Source organism: Pelodiscus sinensis, chromosome 6 (genome assembly GCF_049634645.1).
Source record: "Pelodiscus sinensis isolate JC-2024 chromosome 6, ASM4963464v1, whole genome shotgun sequence".
Classification (NCBI taxonomy): Eukaryota; Metazoa; Chordata; order Testudines; family Trionychidae; genus Pelodiscus; species Pelodiscus sinensis.
Genome location: NC_134716.1, coordinates 104,406,140 through 104,427,470, shown reverse-complemented (window position 1 = coordinate 104,427,470; position 21,331 = coordinate 104,406,140). Strand labels below are relative to the sequence as shown.

Sequence of the window (21,331 nt, the reverse complement as noted above, 5' to 3'; positions counted from 1 at the left end):
GTAATTAGGTTGTGAGCTCTTTAGATGAAATCCAGGTCCAACTGAAGGCAATGGCAAAACTTCCACTGACTTCAAAAGCAGCCAGGATTTCACTCTATGCCATCTTATCTGTGATGTGATGCATCACAAACTTGTGGATTTTCTGAAAAGAATAATATGACAGAATTTTAACATCAGACCACTATGTGAACTAAGTTGGTTTGGTTGTTTTAAAAGAGCAATTAATGATCTGAGTAAGTCCATGCTTACAATCTACAGGCAGTCCCCGGGTTACATACAAGACAGGGACTGTAGGTTTGTTCTTAAGTTGAATTTGTACGTAAGTTGGAACTGGCGTCCAGATTCAGCCCCTGCTGAAACTGACCAGCGGCTGACTCCAGGAAGCCCGAGGCAGATTTTCTCTGCCCTGGGCTTCCTGGAATCAGCCGCTGATCAGTTTCAACAGCAGCTGAATCTGGACACCTGGGACAGAGCAGCTGGGGCGCTGCCGGGTAGGTCCCCGCAGCGCCGCACCTCGGGCTTCCTGGAATCAGCTGCTGGTCAGTTTCAGCAGCAGCTGACTTGGGGATGCCTGGGGCAGAGCAGCTGAGGTGCTGCTGGGTTGGTCCAGTAGCGTCGCTCCTCGGTGCTACTGGACCAACCCAGCAGCACCCCAGCTGCTCTGCCCCAGGCGTCCTGATTCAGCCGCTGCTGAAACTGACCAGCAGCGGCTGAATCAGGACGCCTGGGGCAGAGCAGCTGGGGTGCTGCCGGGTTGGTCCAATAGTGCTGAGGAGCGGTGCTGCTGGACCAACCGGCAGTGCCCCAGCTGCTCTACCAGAGGCGTCCGCGAGAAATGCCTGGTCTGCTGGGGAGGGGGGCGCACTAGCAGACAAGGGAGACGCGAGCGGTGGGACCGAGACACGCCGCGGTCCCGCCGCCTGAGTCCTCCGTGGCTTTGCTCCGCGTCTCCCTGGTCTGCTGGGGATTCCCCCAGCAGACCAGGGAGACGCAGAGCAGCTTTTCTTGCCCCGGAGAACACGGGCGGCGGGACCACGGCGCATCTGGGCGGTCCCGCCGCCCGCGTCCTCCGGGACGAGAAAAGCCCCGTTCATATTTGTGTAACCTGGGGACTGCCTGTATACTGAAATACAAGAAAAGAATGAAGGTAAGCATTTAACACCTATTAATTACGTTGAAAGAATCAAAATTTATGACCAGCTACTGCAAATACTCGCTACTCATTCATTCAGCACCATTAACAGCAACAAGACTCTCTAAAGTAGGACCGTTCATATAAGCAGGAGTTTGCTATAAGAGGTCCTTATGCATTAGTCCAAACTAAATATTGTACCAATGGTTTAATAGTTACAGCATCTAGATACAAGGGCCACAAAGATACCTGACAGGAAATGGACCTGGCAATATAATGTGCCTTTTCTTATCAGTAATTGCAATGATCTACAACCCCTACTGCACATATTTTCAAATTTATTATAGAACAAAGTCACGTGCAGGACTACCATCCTCCAAATGTTTGTTTAATCCATGACATTAAAACAATACTTTATATCTTGCACCATATTTGCAGAGTAGTGCATTAGTTGCCAAGGAAAATAATCAGCCATTTGAAAAACAGAAATCTTTCATATACTACAATACAATATACTTAATTCAGTTTTGAGGAACCTAGGAAATAGCACTAATGAAGAAAGCTTTTATTTCTCTGAAAGGAAAGTTCAGGGGTTTTCACTTGATCTGGAATCTCCTTTTTGAAGATAACAAAAGGAGCACAGAAACTTGACTATTTAATAGCACTCTTAGCACACTTAAGGCAGTGATCAATCAGGAGTAGAAAACAATGAAATACTATATTTATAAGGAAAATGTACACCTGCAGCATAGACTCAAAAAAAAAATAAGACCCACTGGATGTTTTCTTTTTTAAATTAATTCTTTTCCATAATGATGGTAAACTAATTTCTTATGGTCGTTTGTAAGAATCTCAAACACTGCAATTTAGTTAGGGTTGGTCCTGTTTTAAATAGGGGGCTAGATTTGACTTTGTGAGGTCTCTTCCAGCTCTAGGATTCTGTGATTCTAATTGTCATTGTTATGATCCTACCACATTTTATACAAAATATTTTTAAAACGTAAAATTGAACAAAGCAGAATTTAAGGTTATGCAAGTTTCTGAGATGAAAATTTTACAGTATGTTCACTAATGTATTTAGTTTTGGCTTGTTTATAGAAAATTTTACATTTATCATTTAAAACAGAATTGTCAAGCAGTGCTTTGGGTTGCATAGCAATATAGGTCATCCTAAAGAAGATGTTAGGAAGAAAATATTAATCTTTTAAATTAACTGCATGACTGGATAAATGGTTAGCCAAAAGATTTGTTTTGGAGCCTGTTGAGAACTCCCGATTTTGGGTTTCAGGTTCTGTGGCTATTCTGATGATAGGGTAACTAAACTAGAAAAATCTCCCCTCCCAATCATCTTCTCCAGTGACAAGAACCTTAACCCCATTCTACTAACTAACAATCCTGTTAGCACTGAGAAACCACAACCTATTGAGATATTTAAAGAGCACTTTTTATCATGCTATCTCTCTGGTACAGACATGGCAGTCATAGCCAAGTTATGCACATTGAATTTAACTGACAAACCATCCCCGGGCCTAGAGTATGAGAGGGCTCGCCCATGATTCCATGACATCATGCAATGGTTTGCAGTACTCTGAAACCAGAACAGGCAAGCGGAGTAATTAATGGGCATAAGATATCTGCACAACTCTTATGACAACAGGAAAAGGAAACAGTAAAATTCACTTGATTCTAAATGGAGGCTCTAAACAAAAATTGCTGAAGCTGTGAGTGCCATGTAGAAAGTGGAGTAGCTATGCCATGCCTCTATCACTTTCTGTTATTTTAGTGCGATGATGTTTTCAAACACTAATTAAAAATAAGCACCACCTAGATATAACATGATATGCAAGTTCCAAGTCCACATTTTTCTGAACTCTGCTGCTTGTGTGCCCCTTCCAAAATGTGTGTGGGGAGGGATTGCATTTTCATAAAAAAGCTAAAAGAGGACTTACTAGTGTCACTGTCTCCATTGTTTCCTTACGCAGAATCTGAATCTGCCAGTGGGCATCTAATTCATACTGGAAAACTGAGCCACTATCGTTCCACTCCAGATATAATGTGTAAGTTGAAAAGTCAGGACTCAGACTAAGAATTTGGGGGGTGAGAGGAATAAATGCTTGAAAAGAAAGAAAAAAGCATACATTTCAAAATCATTACATAACATGATCAGCCAAAGTGCCTGCAGATGTTCAATAGCTGCAGATATGAACTGGCTCACAGCCATACCAATGTGAAGTATGGTCTCATTAAGTAAGCTGGGTTGAGACTTGCCATTCCTCAGGTGGGAAATTTCCCAAGAACACACATGTCCTCTGAAGTTGTATTGGTTTCTTCTGCTGCATTAGGTGTGACCAGGGCTGGTATCCTACTCTACCAAGCTGCTCTAACACACTCCTCTTTCCCACAGCTTTCTGTCAATGACTGGCTGAGAAAATCTCCTCCCCATCCTAGCCCCTCTTCCTATTGTATCTATATAAATGAGACTGTCAGAGTCTCAAGATCTAAATAATAAATTGTGAATGAAGTAACTATGCTTCCCATGTTCATTAGGAAGTACTGTGCTCTTGTGGAGTGGAACCTCGTCATATGAGATAAAAGAGAGGCCCATTAGCCACTAAGGTCTCATGGTGCTTTTCGTGAAGGGTGACTGCTCTGCACAATTCCACGCTGGGAAAAATACATTCTAATTGCTTCTCCCATCTCTGCTTTAATTAGTGGATCCCCCTCCCAATTCCTATACTAAAAATGGCTATTTATAGCAGTCATTCCCAAGTGACTGTTCCAATGTGGGTACACGTCTAGGGCAGATGACTGAGCAAGAGAAACAGGACCTTGTTCCATGGTCCCACATCAGCAGTAAGTTCAGTCCTATGGCTCTGCTCTCTAGCCATAAACTAGCTCAGCTACTTTCCTCCACAATCAGCCCTAATTGTTGGGCTTATTCCCGTATTAAGTACTACACTCAGCAGAGGTACTGCAAGGTGGAGCTAATTAAACAGGGCTGACCAGCTCAGGGGCTTTACAGGGAAGACCACCCTGTTCTAGAACTTTTTTTTGGTGGTCCTAGTAGCAACAAGAGACACAAAGAAAGATATTGAGTCCCCTAAAATGTTGTGAAAGTGTGGGGATAAATGGTGCTCAAACAGTGGTGGTACAAGGAAATAACTTCAAGGTGAGAATTATCACTGATAGTTTTTTTAGAAAACATAGTTCTCCCACCAGATTCCCAAACAAGTTAGCCTGAGAGAGTAAGTTGTTTTCTATTATGGTATCAAATATCATATTTGGCTACCATATTATGTATTCAGCAAAAAAATGCCTGTGCATGGTGGAGCACAGGGGAGTTCGGCATCTCAACAAAAGCAGCTCTTCATACAGGGAAATGCTGCCAAAGAAAACTATAAAATCATCGTATGCATTTCCAGAATGTTATAGTTAAGTGTTCATATAAAGCCATTAAACATGAACTTGATACTCACAAACATTTTTCTCATGCAATACAACTGTTTCAGTAGCTAAAGTAGTTCCAGAAGCATTTAGTGTGGTTATCTCTAGGGTAGTGGAGCCAATTGTGATGGGAATGTCTACTCTTTTTTCCTCAGTTTCAATACACACTGAAGAGGAGGACTCACTGAAATGATAATAAAGAACAATTAGACAAGTTCTCCGTGAATCAGGAAGTTAGAGAGCTCTCTCCTAAATTTAAAATTGCAAACCTTTAAAGATCCAATTTTTTCTCAGAACAGTAACTGAGAGAGAACAGAATCAAATGTCAGAAGAAGCAAGATTTGGATAGATTTTTGGCTATTTTAGATTGACTGAGCACCCTATTTTCTTTAAAAACAAGTCCCTTCAAGTTGTCTAACACAGGCTGACGAGGTTCCAAATTTGGGTACCAGAGATGGAAGGCATTCCAGGCAAAAGAAAAAAAGTGAAAAATTGTGACATTTTATTATTCAAAAGACTATTCCAACCCCTTACTCGGCTCCAATCAGTGTTTTATCAACCACCACCAAATAGCTTTTATTCGCCTTGCATTCTGTCTTAGTGTTTTTCTTATAACTTTTTGTGGTAGGGATGCGGATGTTTATCCCCATTTGGAGACAGAGCTGATGCTTCCTTTTGAGGCTTAGCCTATAGAGAAATAAGAGGGTAAAACAGAATGTAAGTTATTTGGCACAGGGGATGCACTTTCTGTTGTGTGTACAGAATGCCCAGCAAAATGAAGCCCTGATCTATGACTGGGACACTTTAGCCCCATATAATTAAGGCTACTATCTAGTCAGAGGTCATAGCAGTCACACATCCCATGACTATTGGACCTCTGTGACTTCTAGGGCTTCAGGAGGCAACACTGTGTGTCCCGGCACTGCAACTGGACGTAGCTGGAACCAGGAAGCTGCAGCCCTCCGCCCTGCATCCTCTGCCAGGGGCTGCAGCTGGGGCCATGGGCCTTAGCCCAATGACATTCTGGGCGTGGCAGGGGCTGCATGCCCTAAACCCGCCATGGCAGGCATGGGGATAGGAGGGTGTCACAGCATGTCATTTCCCACTTATGGGACTCCATTTCTTCCCCCTGCCTAACCCTTCTCACTGGTTATTTTCAGTTAAGTTATGATTAGGACATGAACTCTGTGGATTTTTATTTATTGCATGTGACCTGTCTGTGACTTTTACTACAAATAACCATGATATAATCTTAGCCTTATCCATAACTAACCATCATTTTGATAGATAGGATTGGACTTGAGTCCCCACTCTCCTTATCATTTTGTATGTAACTGGAGCGGGGAAAAGCTTGGAAAGTTTCCAGATCTTCCTCTTGGGGGGAGTGGAGAGGGAGGAGAGGAAGAAGTCATAACAATGCCCAACTTCCTGCCAATTAGCTATCACTTGCTTAGATGGGACCCTGGAGCCTTCCCCTTTTGAAGTGGTTTGTGGAGATTGATAAGGCCAATGCACCCGGCTCAGTCTTAAGTGCTTCAGGACGACTAACCCTGCCCACTATGTAGAGATTATTTCCAAAGGGATCTTGGTCACTGAGAGGATCAGGTGAAAGTCTGCTGGATGGGATTTAGCTGTTACTGAGCTCCCTTTCAGTGGCTCCCAAGAATGTCTCCTCACCTTACAGCATTCTGTGCATGCTCACTCCACCAGACAAAGGGGAAAAGGAATAGAGACAGCAGCTTACTGGGTGATCTTGTTCAGGAGACAGAATCCCAGAAAATTTGCTCCTCTAAACAAGATGATGGTGAGGGGATTCAGTGTGCGCGCGCACACACACACACACACACACACACACACACACACACACACACACACACACACACACACACACACACAGAATGTAAGCACATTAAACTGACACTCTCTCTATACCACTATAGCCAAGTGTGAGAGGCAGGGAAGAGATTCAACCAAGCCCCGGAGCTGCATGAACAAGTCTGAGCTATCTTCACTACGCACAGGAGAGAGGCATAGCTCGAATATCAGAACCAGGAAAGAAGTCAGGATCTAGAAAAGTCTTAAAACCTCATCCCTAGTGCATGACCCAAAAAATTGGCAGATTTTCATCCTGGTGAGTTACACATAGAATGCACAAAGGTTCTGCACATGTGGCTGAACCCCCCCCCCCCCCCCCCCCGCAACTTTTTTAGTGTATCTTAAAAATCTAAAATTTACCCCATTTCAAACAAGTTCTTTCAATTTTGTGTTCTCCTCCAAAAGCATTTATCTTCAAATGGATTTAATATTTAAATTGGTTAAAAAAATGGGATTTTACTTAGCTGTAATCTAAGTTCCCTAAAGATATTTTCAGGTTTATTCTTAACACTTAAGGTCCCAAATATTTCAGCACAGAACACATTTCAGTCATTTCCTACACTATGAAGATATCCTTTTTGAAAACAGACAACAAGGGCCAAATGGACACACACAGATCTCAGAAGAAAGAACTCTCAACTCAATGTGAGGGAGTAGCAGGGTGTACTAACAAGAGAATCTTTGGCACACAGAGATCATTTTCTGGGAAACCTACAATTGCCCAATTTAGAACTGAAGACATTCAGAGCAGAAGACACCATCGAGCTGTAACTGATTAGTGGACAGATATGCTCTGAGAAACACAGGATGTTACAAAGGTCATGAATATGAATTGCAGAACAATGATTCCTACATAATTTGATAAGAAGAAACAATTACCTGTCCCAATAACAAATCTTATATGTCAGTCCAAAGTTTCCACTGGAGGCAGCATCCCAGGAACACGTCGTCCTGTTTAAATCATGTGTGATACATTTCAAATTCTGAAGTGCTTCTGAAAAACCTGAAATTGCAACATCTCTTGAGTTTACATAGCAGCAATTTAATGCTCTCAGACTGATGCTACAGATACACACATCTTACTGATTACCTCACACTTATTTACAATACTTTCAAACTTCCATTACATAGTTGAAGATCAAGACATGACCAATGATTTTGAGTGCACAAACAGAAACACCTTACAAAGTACAGGCAGTCCCCGGGTTACGTACAAGATAAGGACTGTAGGTTTGTTCTTAAGTTGAATCTGTATGTAAGTCGGAACTGGCGTCCAGATTCAGCTGCTGCTGAAACTGACCACCAGTTCCGACTTACATACAGAATCAACTTAAGAACCCCAAGCGTCCCAAAGTCAGCTGCTGCTGAAACTGATCAGCGGCTGATTCTAGGAAGCCCGGGGCAGAGCAACTCTGCCTCGGGCTTCCTGTAGTCAGCGCTGGTCAGTTTCAGCAGCAGCTGAGTTGGGGACACCTGGGGCAGAGCAGCTGGGATGCTGCCGGGTTGGTCCAGTAGCGCCCAGAGTGGCGCTGCGGGACCAACCGGCAGCGCCCCAGCTTCTCTGCCACAGGCGACGGAGAAAAGCCTAGTCTGCTGGGGGGGGGGGAGGGTGTACTAGCTGCGCCCCCCCCCCCCAGCAGACCAGGAAGACGCGGGCGGCGGACCGAGACGCACAGCGATCCCACCGCCCGGGTCCTCCGCGGCTTTGCTCCCAGTCTCCCTAGTCTGCTGGAGACCAGCAGACCAGGGAGACGGGGAGCAAAGCCTCTGAGGACGGCGGCAGCGGGACAGCCGCAGCGCCTCTGGGCTGCTCCGCTGCCAGAGCCCCTCCGCGGCTTTGCTCCATGTCTTCCTGGTCTGCAGACCAGGGAGACGCGGAGCAGCTTTTCTTGTCCAGGAGTACACGGGAGGTGGGACCGCACGGTCCCGCAGTCCGTGTTCGTAACTGCGGATCCAACGTAAGTCGGATCCGCGTAAGTCGGGGACTGCCTGTACTCCTCTTGAGGAGGAGGATGGGTTCTCAACACACTCTGAAAAATAAGTCTCTTCCACGGTATCTCAAGTTAGGCACCCAAAAACTGAGGTCACTTTTTGTTTTGAAAATCTTGGACACTGAATAGTTCTGTACACAATTAATCAATGATATTACACTAGAGGAATAAGGGTATCAGAATTTAGCCCTATGTAACGAGCAGACTCCCTTCTGCCGGGATCTGTTCTCTCAGCAGCCTGGCCTCTATGAAGGGAGGCACACAGAAGATTTACGTGCTCAGAGCCATAAACCTGTTAGTATGTTCTCCCCTTCCACTCACAGATGTGAGAAGACTTTCCTTTGTTTCTGTTATTTTAATTTAGTTTAACGCCTGAGTCAACTAAATTCTTACTGTACCATGAAAGGACCCAATCCTAAGAGGTAATGCCAATTCCCCTTAATGTCTGAGGGGTGTCAATGAACATAAGAACAAAAACTATAGTTCATAGCTAGCCACATCACCACTGTTCTAAAAAGAAAATCCGAGTCTCACAGGAAGTTAAACAGCTTGTTAACATGGAGTGTGATGTGTACAATGCAGCCCACCCAGCTTTGACAAGGACAATTCAACTGTTGTAAGTCTGGTGAATTAAACTCATCTGGCTTCATGAGTTCTTAATAATCCAAATACTTCAAATGTACCTACACAGGTTTGTGTAGGAGAACTTGGGAGGAACAGAGAGCAACAGAATCCTATTTGCTATATTAAAGCTGAAGACAGAATACTTAAATAGCAGGTCCAGGGCCTCTCTTATAGCTTATAAGACCTTCTACAATGTGTAACTGTGACCTTCTATGATGGGTTCCTCCCATGTGTGCAGGTGTTTGGCCAATGGAGTTGTATATATCCAGTGTCCAGAGCCCTCAACTCCACCAGTAAACTTACAATACTCTCTCATATAGTCTAGCCTAGCCAGCACTGCTCTATGGTGTTTAGGCCCTATGCATAGCAGAACTGAGTTTCTGTTGCCCTACTCGCTGTATAATCATTAACAACACCAGAACATATAAATTGCCACCATTGTGGAGGCAGGAGCAACCAACTTTGCAATGGTGTTAAAGGCTACACAAGATGCATGAAATATTAGACACAGCATTTCTACTCTTAAGATCTTTCATGCCAAGAGGGGCAGCATTATTTGACCCTAAGTATATAATAAATGCAGCACAATTATAGAATATGCGCATCTCATAAAAGCAAGCAATCTAGCAAAATCATCAAACTACACTTACCTGTCTCTTGACTGTAAATTAAACTCAGCAAATATAAGAAAACTATTGCTAGGCGACATCGGAGACTTGGATTATCCCACATTCTTTTACCATTTACTATTTAGGATGGCAGCCTCAAGCAGGAATCAATTTCATTTCCACATAAATTTGCCAGTTCTGAAATCAAAGACAAAACAAATCATCTCTTTAAAATCATTGACACCCACTGCTATGCCACAAAAATATACAAGTTTTCTATAGATGTACAAGACTGAAATGTCCACCGTATTACTTGTACACCTGCATCAGTAATTTCAAAAGGCTTGGATAAAAAGTTAATAAAGAGCAAAAAAAAAATCACTCCAAAAGAAATATGGAACTGGGAGTGAACATTCCAAATGTAAAAAAAAAAATCACAAAAGTAGAGCTAGTCAAAAATGTTACTTTTTCCACGCCTGTGAAAAATTTCAACACAAATGAAAAAAATTTTTTTTTTGAAGAACCAACTATTTATTTTAAAGATTTGAAGTTTTCCATGGAAAGTATACACTTTCAATGGAAACTCTAGTTTTGCTGAAAATCCAAATTTCCACTGAAAAGCAGTTTTGCTTAAAAAAACCCAAACAAACCCTAAATTGCACTACACAGAATCCCTTTGCACAGAAAAAGAACCACTGCAAGAGAGTCCTGACACATCGAATCATTGACAACCTCCCCTTTATCTAGTTAGGATAACTTAAAATTGTTATACAGAGGAATCTTTCTAATAAAATAGCTCATTCTTAACCGATGTCATCAATACTTCTCAAATTAAACTAGACAAGCACTGCAGCAGAACATGCTCATGGACATCCCAGCTCTTCTTATAGACAAATGCAGTCCATATTGAAACATCTAAATACTAGGCTACCAAAAGCACTAGTGATTGGGACTTTTTGTTAATCTAAGAGAAATATGGAACAGGTGAATTACAAGAAAGCCAATGACAAGATGTGGTTCTCCAAAACATAGGTACAAGGTAATGACTCACTTTTTTCATATTCCTCCACCTACCTAAAGTCTTTGCATCAAGATTCAAACTCACTGTTTACTCCTTTTAACATCTCTTGCTCAGTATCTCCTCCTAGTACCTACCTCTCTCTCTGCCTATAAACTTCCCCCAAATCTCTTGCCTAACCACATCTTTTCTTTTCTCCACTTTTCTTCAGTACTGGCCTCAGGCCTTTCTTTGCTTGCCAAGCAGCCTCCATCACCACAATCAACTCCTTCTTAGTATAGTACATATTTCTTTTACGAGGACTTTCAAACATAACCAAGTACTGTGGGAATGTGTAAAATTTGAATTCTATGTATAGTTGTCCAGTGGAGGATTTATGCTGGAATAGGTTTAAATGTAGATTATGTTAGGACTGTCCTGTACAATTTAGACTAAGTACCTGAGGGGCAGAAAACATTTCCCCTTCACACACCCCTTAAAAAAAAAAAAACAAAAAAAACACACACACTGACAAAAGGGAACCAACAGTTGTCACTTCTTAACCAATGTGTTTTTGCAACTTTATGTCAGCCTCCTAAAAGTCAAGACCATCTACATTTTTGGCTATGCAAGTGGACAATATGTTATTTTAAGATTTGTGGGTTGAGGGTTTTACCAAGTTATCTTTTCAATGTTTGGCAGCTTCTATGGAACAAACTTTGTTTGACCTTTAGTCATGTTTAATAATTAGCCTCTGTCAGTTTTTGCTCACAAAGAGGAAGTTGGGCAAAGCTTATCCCCAACACTCATTCTGCCCCTTCTGCACGGACAAATTCACTTTTTTGTCAATGTTGGAAAGATTTGAAAATAAAAAGATTTAATACAATTATAAACAGTATGGTTGCAGTCTAGTAAACGGCCTTATTATATTGAAGAGCCAAAAACATTAGATGAAAAAGACGTAAGCACATACAACTTGCTCCCAATTCATCTCCCTGTAAATCCAGAACAGAACCAGTTCCTTAATTTGTGCGGCATACTTTTAAAGTGTCCCAGGTGACAGAATTTCAAGTCTCACCTTAGAGCTCTATTTCACAAACTATGGCTACGTCTAGACTGCAGGCTTCTTTCAGAAGAAGCTTTTCCAGAAGAGATCTTCTGAAAAAAATCTTTGCTGAAAGAGCGTGTCCACACTGCCAAAGCACATCAAAAAAGTGATCCGCTTTTTCGAAAGATAGCATCCACACTGAATGGATGCTATCTCACATTTAAGCTGTGATTACTATGGACAGAGTGGGCACCAAGGCACCTGTGCTTTTTCCTCTTCTTCCGAAAGAATTCCCGCTTCCCCGTCCACACATGCCTTTTTCCGAAAGAGCTTTCTTGGAAAAAGTCTTCTTCCTTGTAGAAACATGTTTAACAATGTCAGAAAAACCCTCTGTTCTTTTGATTTTTTCCAAAAGAACATGGCTGCAGTGTGGACATATGTGAAGTTTTTTCGGAAAAATGGCTGTTTTCCTGAAAAAACTCTGTTGTGTAGACATAGCCTATGGGTCCTGGAAGAGTTCTAGGTGGGTTGAGGGCCCAGGATGGAAGGGAAACCTCGGGAGGGGTGGGATTGGAGGTACAGAGTAAGCCCATCTACCATTCTTCCCACAGCAATGGTTCCTGTCCCTGCTGAGATAGGAGAGATCCCAGCTCTGGGCATTACAACTGGGTACCCAGGATCTCATATGATGAGTGGCCAGGCCAAAACTGGGTGCCAGGCCACAATGCCACTCAAATTTGGCCCAGCCAACCCTCTGTCATGACAGAATCTAGGCTGATGTGGTGACGCCATGAGATCACAACATCTGAGCACAGCCCCATGGGACAGGAGCTGCCACTAACGGTTGAGCATTGGATAGAGTCACTCTCCAAATATCCCTCCCCTCTGCACCAAGTCAGGAGTAGAGTTTGGTATCAAGGCGAGAGTGCTGCTGCAGGTGGTCGGTGCTGCCTAAGTACACAAGAAGGAGGTGGCAGAGGATGAAATTGGACTATGTCACCCTACTCCTTGTCCCCTGATTTGGACAGTGTGTGTGTTTCAAACAAAAAAAAATACAGTTAGTGAGTTGCCTTAGTAAAAAGTTGAGGAACTTTAGCAGTATCAAAAGGTGAAATTAAGCCAGTGTGGCCCAGTAAGAAAGTGGCCAGCTGGGGATGGGCTGATCCAGCTCCCATACTGTCCTTACTCCCCAAAGCTGAAGTTAGGAGCAAAGTGGGGGTTGCAGTACAACAGGATCTGCAAGTAATTTAAGTTACTTTCACCCCCTGAGTAGTAAATACCTGAATAATATTCATCATCACATATTTTCTGGCAGGTTTCTATGCCCCTTTTAAGGTCTTATGTCCACCCTCTGCTTCTGTTGCCATTCCTTTTGAGATTTGGCACTGTCAGCCATTTTGAAAGAAAATGATTCATTTTTATATTTGGTTTGACACAAGTATAGAGAAAAAGTAGGAAAGAACAGAAGTTATAAAAGATTTTTGGTTAGGTTTAGCTGTTGGCCATTTTGAAAGAAAAGAGTTTATTTTTATGTTTGGAGAGGGGACTGTTTTCAGAGAAGTTTTTTTCTAAAATATGGAACTGAGTCCTTAAATAAAAGAATTTTTAAAAGAGAAAGATGCTTGGCTAGGTTTAGAGAAAAAGTTAAAAATAGAGGAAAGTTCTGTGTTTAGTCATTTAGGGATATGAAAGTGTAACTGTGTGAATTGAATTGAAAAAGAACAAAAACAGAAAAAATTAAAGAAGAGAGAAAAATTCTGTGTTTAGTGACAGTGAAGTTTGTTGTAAAGATGAGTAAGCACAGGGTAAAAAGATCACTACTGAAGCATTTAAAAAACACTTAAAATATTAAATATAAAGGTAGATGATGAAAAACATTCAAAAAAGTGGTTTTAAAATAATAAATAATATAAAGGTAGGTTAAAAGATAAGCATTTAAAATATTAGGTGAAAAAGAGCATTTAAAAGTTACTTTGCAATATTAAAAGGGCACAAGGAAGAAAGAGACATTTAAAATGAGGGAAAGACAGTCCACTGCAAATGGCAAAGATAAGAAGCATACGGCTGAGGTAGAAAAAGCCTAAATAAAGTAAAGAATCAGGGAAGAGAGGTAGGGAGGAAGGGAGAGCTTACCCTTGAGGCTGTTCCTGAAGAAAGAAAGATCTCCCAAGGCTCACAGCTCCGCCCCCCCAAGTTTAGTTATCCCCACCTCTGGGCTAGATCAAGCCAAAGCAGTTCTACAGCGGCATCAATCATGGAATAGAACCAATCCTCTAGACCCAAGATTTTTAAACAAGAGCCAACTAACCCCACCTCCCTTTAGCTGTTTTATTCTTATCTTAAAAACCAGACCCGCAAGCATCTTTTCCACCATTTAATACTTTTACCAATTAGTTTCAATTAAAAAAAAATATGCTGCAGAAACAAACCAAGGTTCAAACATTAGTGACAAACTTAATATAACTACTACTTCTATTTGTTAAGAAGTGACAAAAGAAACTTCTCTCGGATCCACTAGTTTACAGAATGAGGGGAACAAACTAGCTGTTATTGAGTGTCTGTGGTTTTAACTCCGGGATGTTTCCGTGTATTCATTTTTTTAAAATTGAAACACACTTGTAAAAATGTTAAGTGAAAGGATGTATCTTCATATAGGCTTGTCTTTTAAAGTATTTATAAAATATAGCTTAACATTCCAGTAAAATAAATCTTAAAATAGATTTCAGTTGTATTTTTTAAAAAGTGGAGAAAGAAGCATCCTTCATATATCTGATCCACTGGTTCATAGGTGCCTAAAACATAATCCCACATGTGAAAATTCTAAACAAACACATGCTTCTTCAGATAGGCTTGTCTTTTAAAGTGTTTATTTCTTTACAAAACTTAATGCAACCTTCACTTGTATTTCTTAAGAAGTGGGGAAAGAAATCTCTCTTTGATCCAGTGGTGTACAGAATAAGGGGAATATAAACTGGCTGTTATTACCAACTTATGATTTTAAATATGTTAAATAGAGAAATGCTTCTTCAAAAAGGTTTGTCTTTAGGCCTCTTCATAAAATATAGCTTAAATTTCTAGTAATGAAAAATTAATATAACTTTCACCTATATTTGTTAAAAAATGGGAGAAAAAAGCAGCCTTCTTTCTGATCCACACTGGCACTGTTTTTGCTACCATGCTGGTTCAAATTATCCTCCCTAAAATATAAAGACTTTTTTATCCCTATAAATTACTTTTTCATCATTTTAATCCTGTTTCTGCAGGCTAATTTTTTATTGAAATACACATGTAAAAGTGCTAGATGAATGACTTATCTTTAGATAGGCTTGTCTTTTAAAGCATGTATTCCTCTACAAAATGTAATATAATGTTCATGTTATTTCTTAAAAGGTGGGTGAGAAGCCAACTTCTTTATTCTGATACGGTTTTGTGAATTCAATGCTACATCTCAGTATTTCATGTATATTTGCCTTTCAGTGCCTTCACACCAGATTTGTTCATACTGTTTTGTAATTAGAAAGATATTTTAACTACTTCTTTGCAAACTCAACTTAGCACACAGGGCCCATATTTTTTCAATTTCAATTTTATACATGAAAAAACTGCTTACACACTTTGGGAACAAAGTGTACAATCTGCATATCCAACTCACACCTGTGCATATGTAAGTACCACCAGGGAGATTTGAACCTGGGATCTCTGGAGCTTAGTATTGGTGCCTCTACCCTTGAGCTATAAAGCCAGCTGGCTCTCAGCCTAAACTGCCACTATATGGGACAGTAAACCACACTAAGTATGTAGGTTACACATATATAAACTCCAAGATCTCATAATTTGGCTTTTGTTTCCTAAAAAAGAGGAAAAAAAGAAAAAATTAAGTTTGGTATTCAAATTAATTAAGTGTCCTTTCCATTAGCAACACTGAAACTGTAAGAAACACAGTATGCTCCCACCCTCACTGGAATCAGTGAGAGTTTTGCCACTGAAGTCAATAGGATCAAGTTTTGATCCTTTACAACTATAGAATATTGTGCCAAGTCTCTCTGTTTCACTGTGGTAAGGGCTGGAGTTCTGACATAGCTCAGTACTATGACAACAGCATGTTTATGCCTTGGAGAAAACAGGCTTATCCCTGAAGTACTGTTGCTACAAGCAGGTGTAAAACTCATTTACTAAACTGCTCTGCTGTGCAAAGTTACAAAACAACATTTTAGCAGAGACATACTAGAAGTTCAAACAACACTAGACATCCCTAAATCATTTGCCAATACAGTTTGTTTCTGTTTCTAACTCAGTGAGACACTAAAACAATAAATAAGAGAAACATATTTACACATATGCCAGAGTATTAAACGCATATTTTACTAAATATAATCTGCTACACAAAATATAGACTAATTGACTCTTGCTTATTCTCGCCAGTTCTTCAGTGAACTATAAAATGTACTACTAGAAGAGTCACATATTGTAAATAAAATGTCAGGGAGGAAAATTCCAGTTTTATAGGTTTCCATTTCAGCTATAAAGATACAAAATACATGAAGTAAATCTGAAACAGAAAGTTCTTTTTCCTTTTCATAAAAGCTGCCTCCAGTCCCCTAAAGCAAATTCACATGAGAGTTAAAAGATCCTTCATTATCGGAGTGGAATATTATAAATGAACCATACAGCAGATTCTTAAATCTACATAAACCATAAAAGGTTTAGCTTAGCAGTTATATGATATGCATGCACTAGAACACAATATTGTATCCATTTGTTAACTAAAAGCAAAATTTTACGTCACGCTTCTCCAGTTATGTTAGAAGTGACAATGGCTTTAAGTGTAAGGGATCTTTACTGATATATAGTAGATTCATTTTCAAGGGTTTTTAGAAAGCAATCTTTTACTTTAAATGTAAAGAGAAAAAAAGGCTCTGTTAAACAAGACTGTATGCCCAAAGGCATATTTTTTTTTGTAGTCTCTAAAACGATACCATTTCTAGAGTGAGAATGTAACAGCCATTCTTGCAGTATATAAAGGTCCATGTTGTGAAAAGAGCTAAGCTCTTCTCTAGTAACAGTTTTTATTCCATCCACCTAAACAGACACTCACTTTAGCCCTCTCAAAAGCGACATTAATAAAGATCTCCTCAAATGCAAAGATCTTACATATAGAAGGTTCAGTTATTTACCAGCATACCATAATAGACAGACAAGGCAGACCACTTCTGATAGCAGCATGGGTGAAGTTATTACATTGACCTTTAGGGTCTGATCAGTAAAGTAGGAACTGGTCCTTACTAAACAGGGACCATCCTCAAAAGAACTATTAATGATTTAATGAACAGCTGACTAGAGAGGACTAACTTGTACCCATGTTTTGATACATTCAACACAGCTATTTGTGGGAGTACTGGGTAATACGTCAGAGAGAGAAAGGAGGAAAGCATTCCTGGGTGAATACAATACACCTAGTAATAAATGTATGAGAAACTTGTATTGTGCTTTATGACTGTGTACTCTGCTATGAAGGAACAGGTTTTTTTCAATTTCATTTTCTCAGCTTGTCACAAGACCTGTAAACACATGTGCACTGATTAATTGTCAGTATGACCCCACACTCCCATCCCAATCTTGATCCCCATTTTGGAGCCAAAATCTCTCCCACAGCTTGCACCCCAATCCTCCCAAACATAACCCCATACTCCTATCTCCAGCCCAACACCATAGCCCACACCGCTTCCACAGCACTGAACCTCCTCCTGAATCTGTAATTCCTCATCCCAAGCCCCACCCCAGCTGGAGCTAAGGATGTAAAAAAAAAAAATAGATAAAAAACAGTAGCCGTATAACTGATCAAAATTATATTGGTTACACAATTAAAAGTTACCTGGATATTGAGGTAGGGAGAGAAGGAGGTGCAGGAGGGCTTCTGGGCTGCCAACAGCCACCGGCTGCCACCAGCTCCTGCAGGATCCGGGTTGACACCAGCAGGCTCTGGGCTGCTGCCTGCAGAGAGTTAAATTCTTACATCCCAAGCGGACACCTTCACCTCTTCCTGCACCTCACTTCAGCTCCAACTCAGAGCTCCTTCCCACACTTTGAACCAGTTGTATTTTGGCCCCACCCAAAGCCTAGGATTAGCCCTTAAGTTTTTACTGAATGTTTGAGGCACCCAGCTGACTTTTCTGTGGGGCAATGGTCCCTGACACAAGGGAAGTTCCCCACCACTGCACTAGATGATTATAATGGTTCCTTCTGCCTAAAATCTCTAAGTTAGGGTAAACATTTAGAAGCTTACTTTTTATGTTTTATGTCTGAACTAAAATTGTGTTTTCCATAAGCAGATAATGAAGAACAATGAACATCTGCACAGAAACGTTGAAGAAACTTTTTTCTGATTACAGGAAGATGTCACGAGGCCATACAATTGGTGAAGGAGAGGTATCAAATGTTGTATGGAAAATTTGTTCTACAACAACTTACGAAAGTTATTGGAAATTTGTTTCTTTCCCCTAAAGTTTATGTTGAACCGGATTAAATTTACCACCAAGTCAGCCAACTTAAGGTGGAAAATATTATAAGGGAAAATGATTAGATAGAGGGGCAGTGAAAGTCTAAAGGATCATGGAGATTCACAGAGCATTTGACCCAGAGCAGTAGTGAGCAGCCACAACTTCCAACTCAGCCAAAGAGAATTGCAGGTACTTGATAGTCTCAGACCCTTGAAGCCAATAAAGAAAGGTTTGGGGCCCTGGTGAAGGGCAGCAGGGAAATGAAGTAAATGTTCTCTTTTTTTACTTAAATGGAGTTATATGTTTTTGAAAATAAAGGAATTAGCAGCCAAAAGAAGAGAACACCCCCAGAGAAAAGATGCAAGTATCATATTACATTATGTATTGCATAGTACCCTACTACTGCAGAATGCACAGGCAAAACGCCTCCAAAAATTTCCCCTAATTACAAATACATGCCAGAAATGCACATTTCTGGGAAACAAAAACACATTGCCAATACAGCTGACAGTAAAGATAATAGTAATAGAAACAGAAGATGAACTTTTTTTTTTCCTTAAGAATAGGCTTTGCTGACCTTCCGACATTCTGTCCTTGGCTTTCAAATTAATTGATGTGATACAGAATGAAAGTAGAATTAATGATCATGCCAATATTTTTCTTGGCTTTTCTTCAATGGAATGCATTCTTTTCCAAAGAAATTCCCAAACTTAAGACACAAATCTCCCTTTGGTCACCTAAAATGCAGGCTTTCTTTCTGTGTTTTTTTATTATGGCAGTATTCCAGAGCACAAAAAAAAAAAAAAAGGGAGACATGAAACATTAAATGAACAGTTTGTGAAGAAGAAATGAATCCCCGTTGGGGAATCTATTTTCCACCCAATTCCACAGAATCGATTCAGGGACCGGACTGTTTCTCTTTTCTGAGGCAGACAGACTCATAGAATGAAATAATTCTGATCAGAACTTATGTATATACATGTTTCTCAGTCATTTGCAAAGATGGAAAAGGATGTCTTTGTAAAGTCAAGGAAGAGAACAGGACAGTTTGCTCGAATATTGTACTAAAATACAATAGGAGAGTGCTTGGGCAGCTCTTTGAACACTTTGCAGCTAACACTTCTTGTATAAGACAAATACAAGCATCCCAGAGGAGATGAGAGAGGTACCACAGCAGTTTCCTCCAGCTGCAGAGTTGCAGTGGAGAGTCTTTCAAGGATTAGGAGTTACAACTGCATCACATATGCTGCAGTAGCCCGATTGTTCCTGTGACAAGTGATCTGAGAATAGAGCAGAATTCATTCATGTGAAGGACTGAGACTTTCATAAAAAACATTTTGCAAGTGATTTGTCATGAATGCTGTTTACCAATGGACATTTTTCAAACGAGTAACAATCTAATCTCACCTGCAGCACCATTCTGCTGTGGGAATTAAGGATGTTAAGTAGCGAGTAAATGACTAATAACCTACTCGATACAAATTGTGTCCAGTACACGATTAGTCAAAAAGGGGCCAGCTGCCCTCTTGTATGAGTGAATAGAATAAAGCATTTCACATAGGTAAAAGGTTTTGAGTCTTGTTGTGTCGTACAGAAAATCCCCCTTTTTGTTTTCCCTTGCATGCTATCTCTCTATCCATCTGTCCTTAAGGTGTGAGCCCTTATCCTTCAGAAATAAGAAACATATGCAGGAAAAACAGGAACCAAAATTGCTTAATTGAATTGCTGAATACAGTGCTGAAGGCATTTGGGACGAAGACAATGGCAGGAGATTTCCCTTGTTCTAGGGTTGCCAAGTGATTTAAAAAAAAATACTGGAGACACTTGACATTACATCACAATCTATAATACACCTTATTTAGAAAATACCAGACATTTATATTTTCTCAAAATGTTTCCCGAACAGAAAGCTCAAATACAGAACTGTCCAGGTCAAAACCGGACACCTGGCAAACCTATGTTGTTCACGTGTGTGTAACAGGACAGGAAACATAGAAGAAACCTAAAGAGTATAACAATGCTGTAGGAGTCATTCCCAGAGTAAAAGGAGGACACAAAAGTGCAACCAAAAGTTGTACCTAGCAGGTAGGCCAGTAAAAAGGGTACCAAGAAATGAAAAGTTTAGATATAGTGAATAAAAATAAACCTAAGGTGAGCATATGCTAGGATTTTTGGGAAAAAATATTAACTGTCCCACCACTCTATTCTTCATAAATATTGTATTAAGTTAAAACAGATCCCTGATTTGGTTGTAAAACTGACACTGTTCTCATAACATGTTCTAACATTGGAGATAGCAATGGGACCATTAGTGCAGACTGATTGCTAGTATTCTAACCTCTGAGGGTAAGATTTCATAAAATACAAAGAGGACTTTCAATGGGAGTTGATTCTTATTCTTGAATTGAAAATCTCAGCCTGTGCTGTCTAGATTTTCTCCATGCAGGTGGTTAAAATACCAACCCACTCATCATTGCTACATTTTCAAGAGTCGCATCAAGAAAAAAAAAATCTACTATAGACTGGGAATTTCAGGAAGACTCTTCCACAGAAGTGAATCAGCCTTCACATTATCCTATGAGATAAGGATCCTTGGGCAGAAGAACACAGATTCCTCTGCCATAGGGCACATCATTTCCAGAACTGCAGATGCACTGCACCAGTATTAATGAAAACTGAGTTTAAGGGGCTGAAGGTACTCTATCAACTAAGAAAGAACAATTATTTTCATGCCTTATAGCTGAATATATTGCATGATGGAAGCTACTGTAATTGTTGAAAAAGAAGTGACTAGCAATAGGAATTTTAAATGAAATTTTAAATTATTAGAGCCAAAAAACGTGACACCTACTGTAAATGATAACAATAATGTCATCTTATGGTGAAGGACTCTACTCTTATCTTCTGAATCTGAAAAAATTGTGCTTGCTTACTATACTGGAATTCAGTGAGCTCCTACACATCCCTGAATTCTTGAACTGTGCAGCATATTAACTGAACAAGTACACTGACCAAGGACATAAGTTCAGGATTACTTAGGACATCCGAGTACCCACTACACGTTTTCAGCACTTTGGTTTTATACTCTAAAGAACACACACAGAACATTGCAAAT

At 40.4% G+C, this 21,331-nt stretch overlaps 1 protein-coding gene across 2 annotated transcripts in view; it reads right to left on the bottom strand.

The window, feature by feature from the left end:
• The window catches only part of LIFR (LIF receptor subunit alpha), a 90,917-nt gene that overhangs the window by 49,602 nt on the left and 19,984 nt on the right, over nucleotides 1-21,331 (bottom strand). The window contains exons 2-6 of one of the 2 annotated variants that reach the window (XM_075932518.1): nucleotides 17,592-17,710; nucleotides 9,717-9,872; nucleotides 7,331-7,454; nucleotides 4,609-4,760; nucleotides 3,082-3,245 (exon numbers count right to left, since the gene is read on the bottom strand). In XM_075932518.1, the coding sequence (XP_075788633.1) occupies nucleotides 3,082-3,245; nucleotides 4,609-4,760; nucleotides 7,331-7,454; nucleotides 9,717-9,798 (522 nt within the window). In that variant the 5' untranslated portion in view covers nucleotides 9,799-9,872; nucleotides 17,592-17,710. The remainder of the gene's footprint in view (nucleotides 1-3,081; nucleotides 3,246-4,608; nucleotides 4,761-7,330; nucleotides 7,455-9,716; nucleotides 9,873-17,591; nucleotides 17,711-21,331) is intronic. The other variant, XM_075932516.1, reaches the window with a different exon arrangement.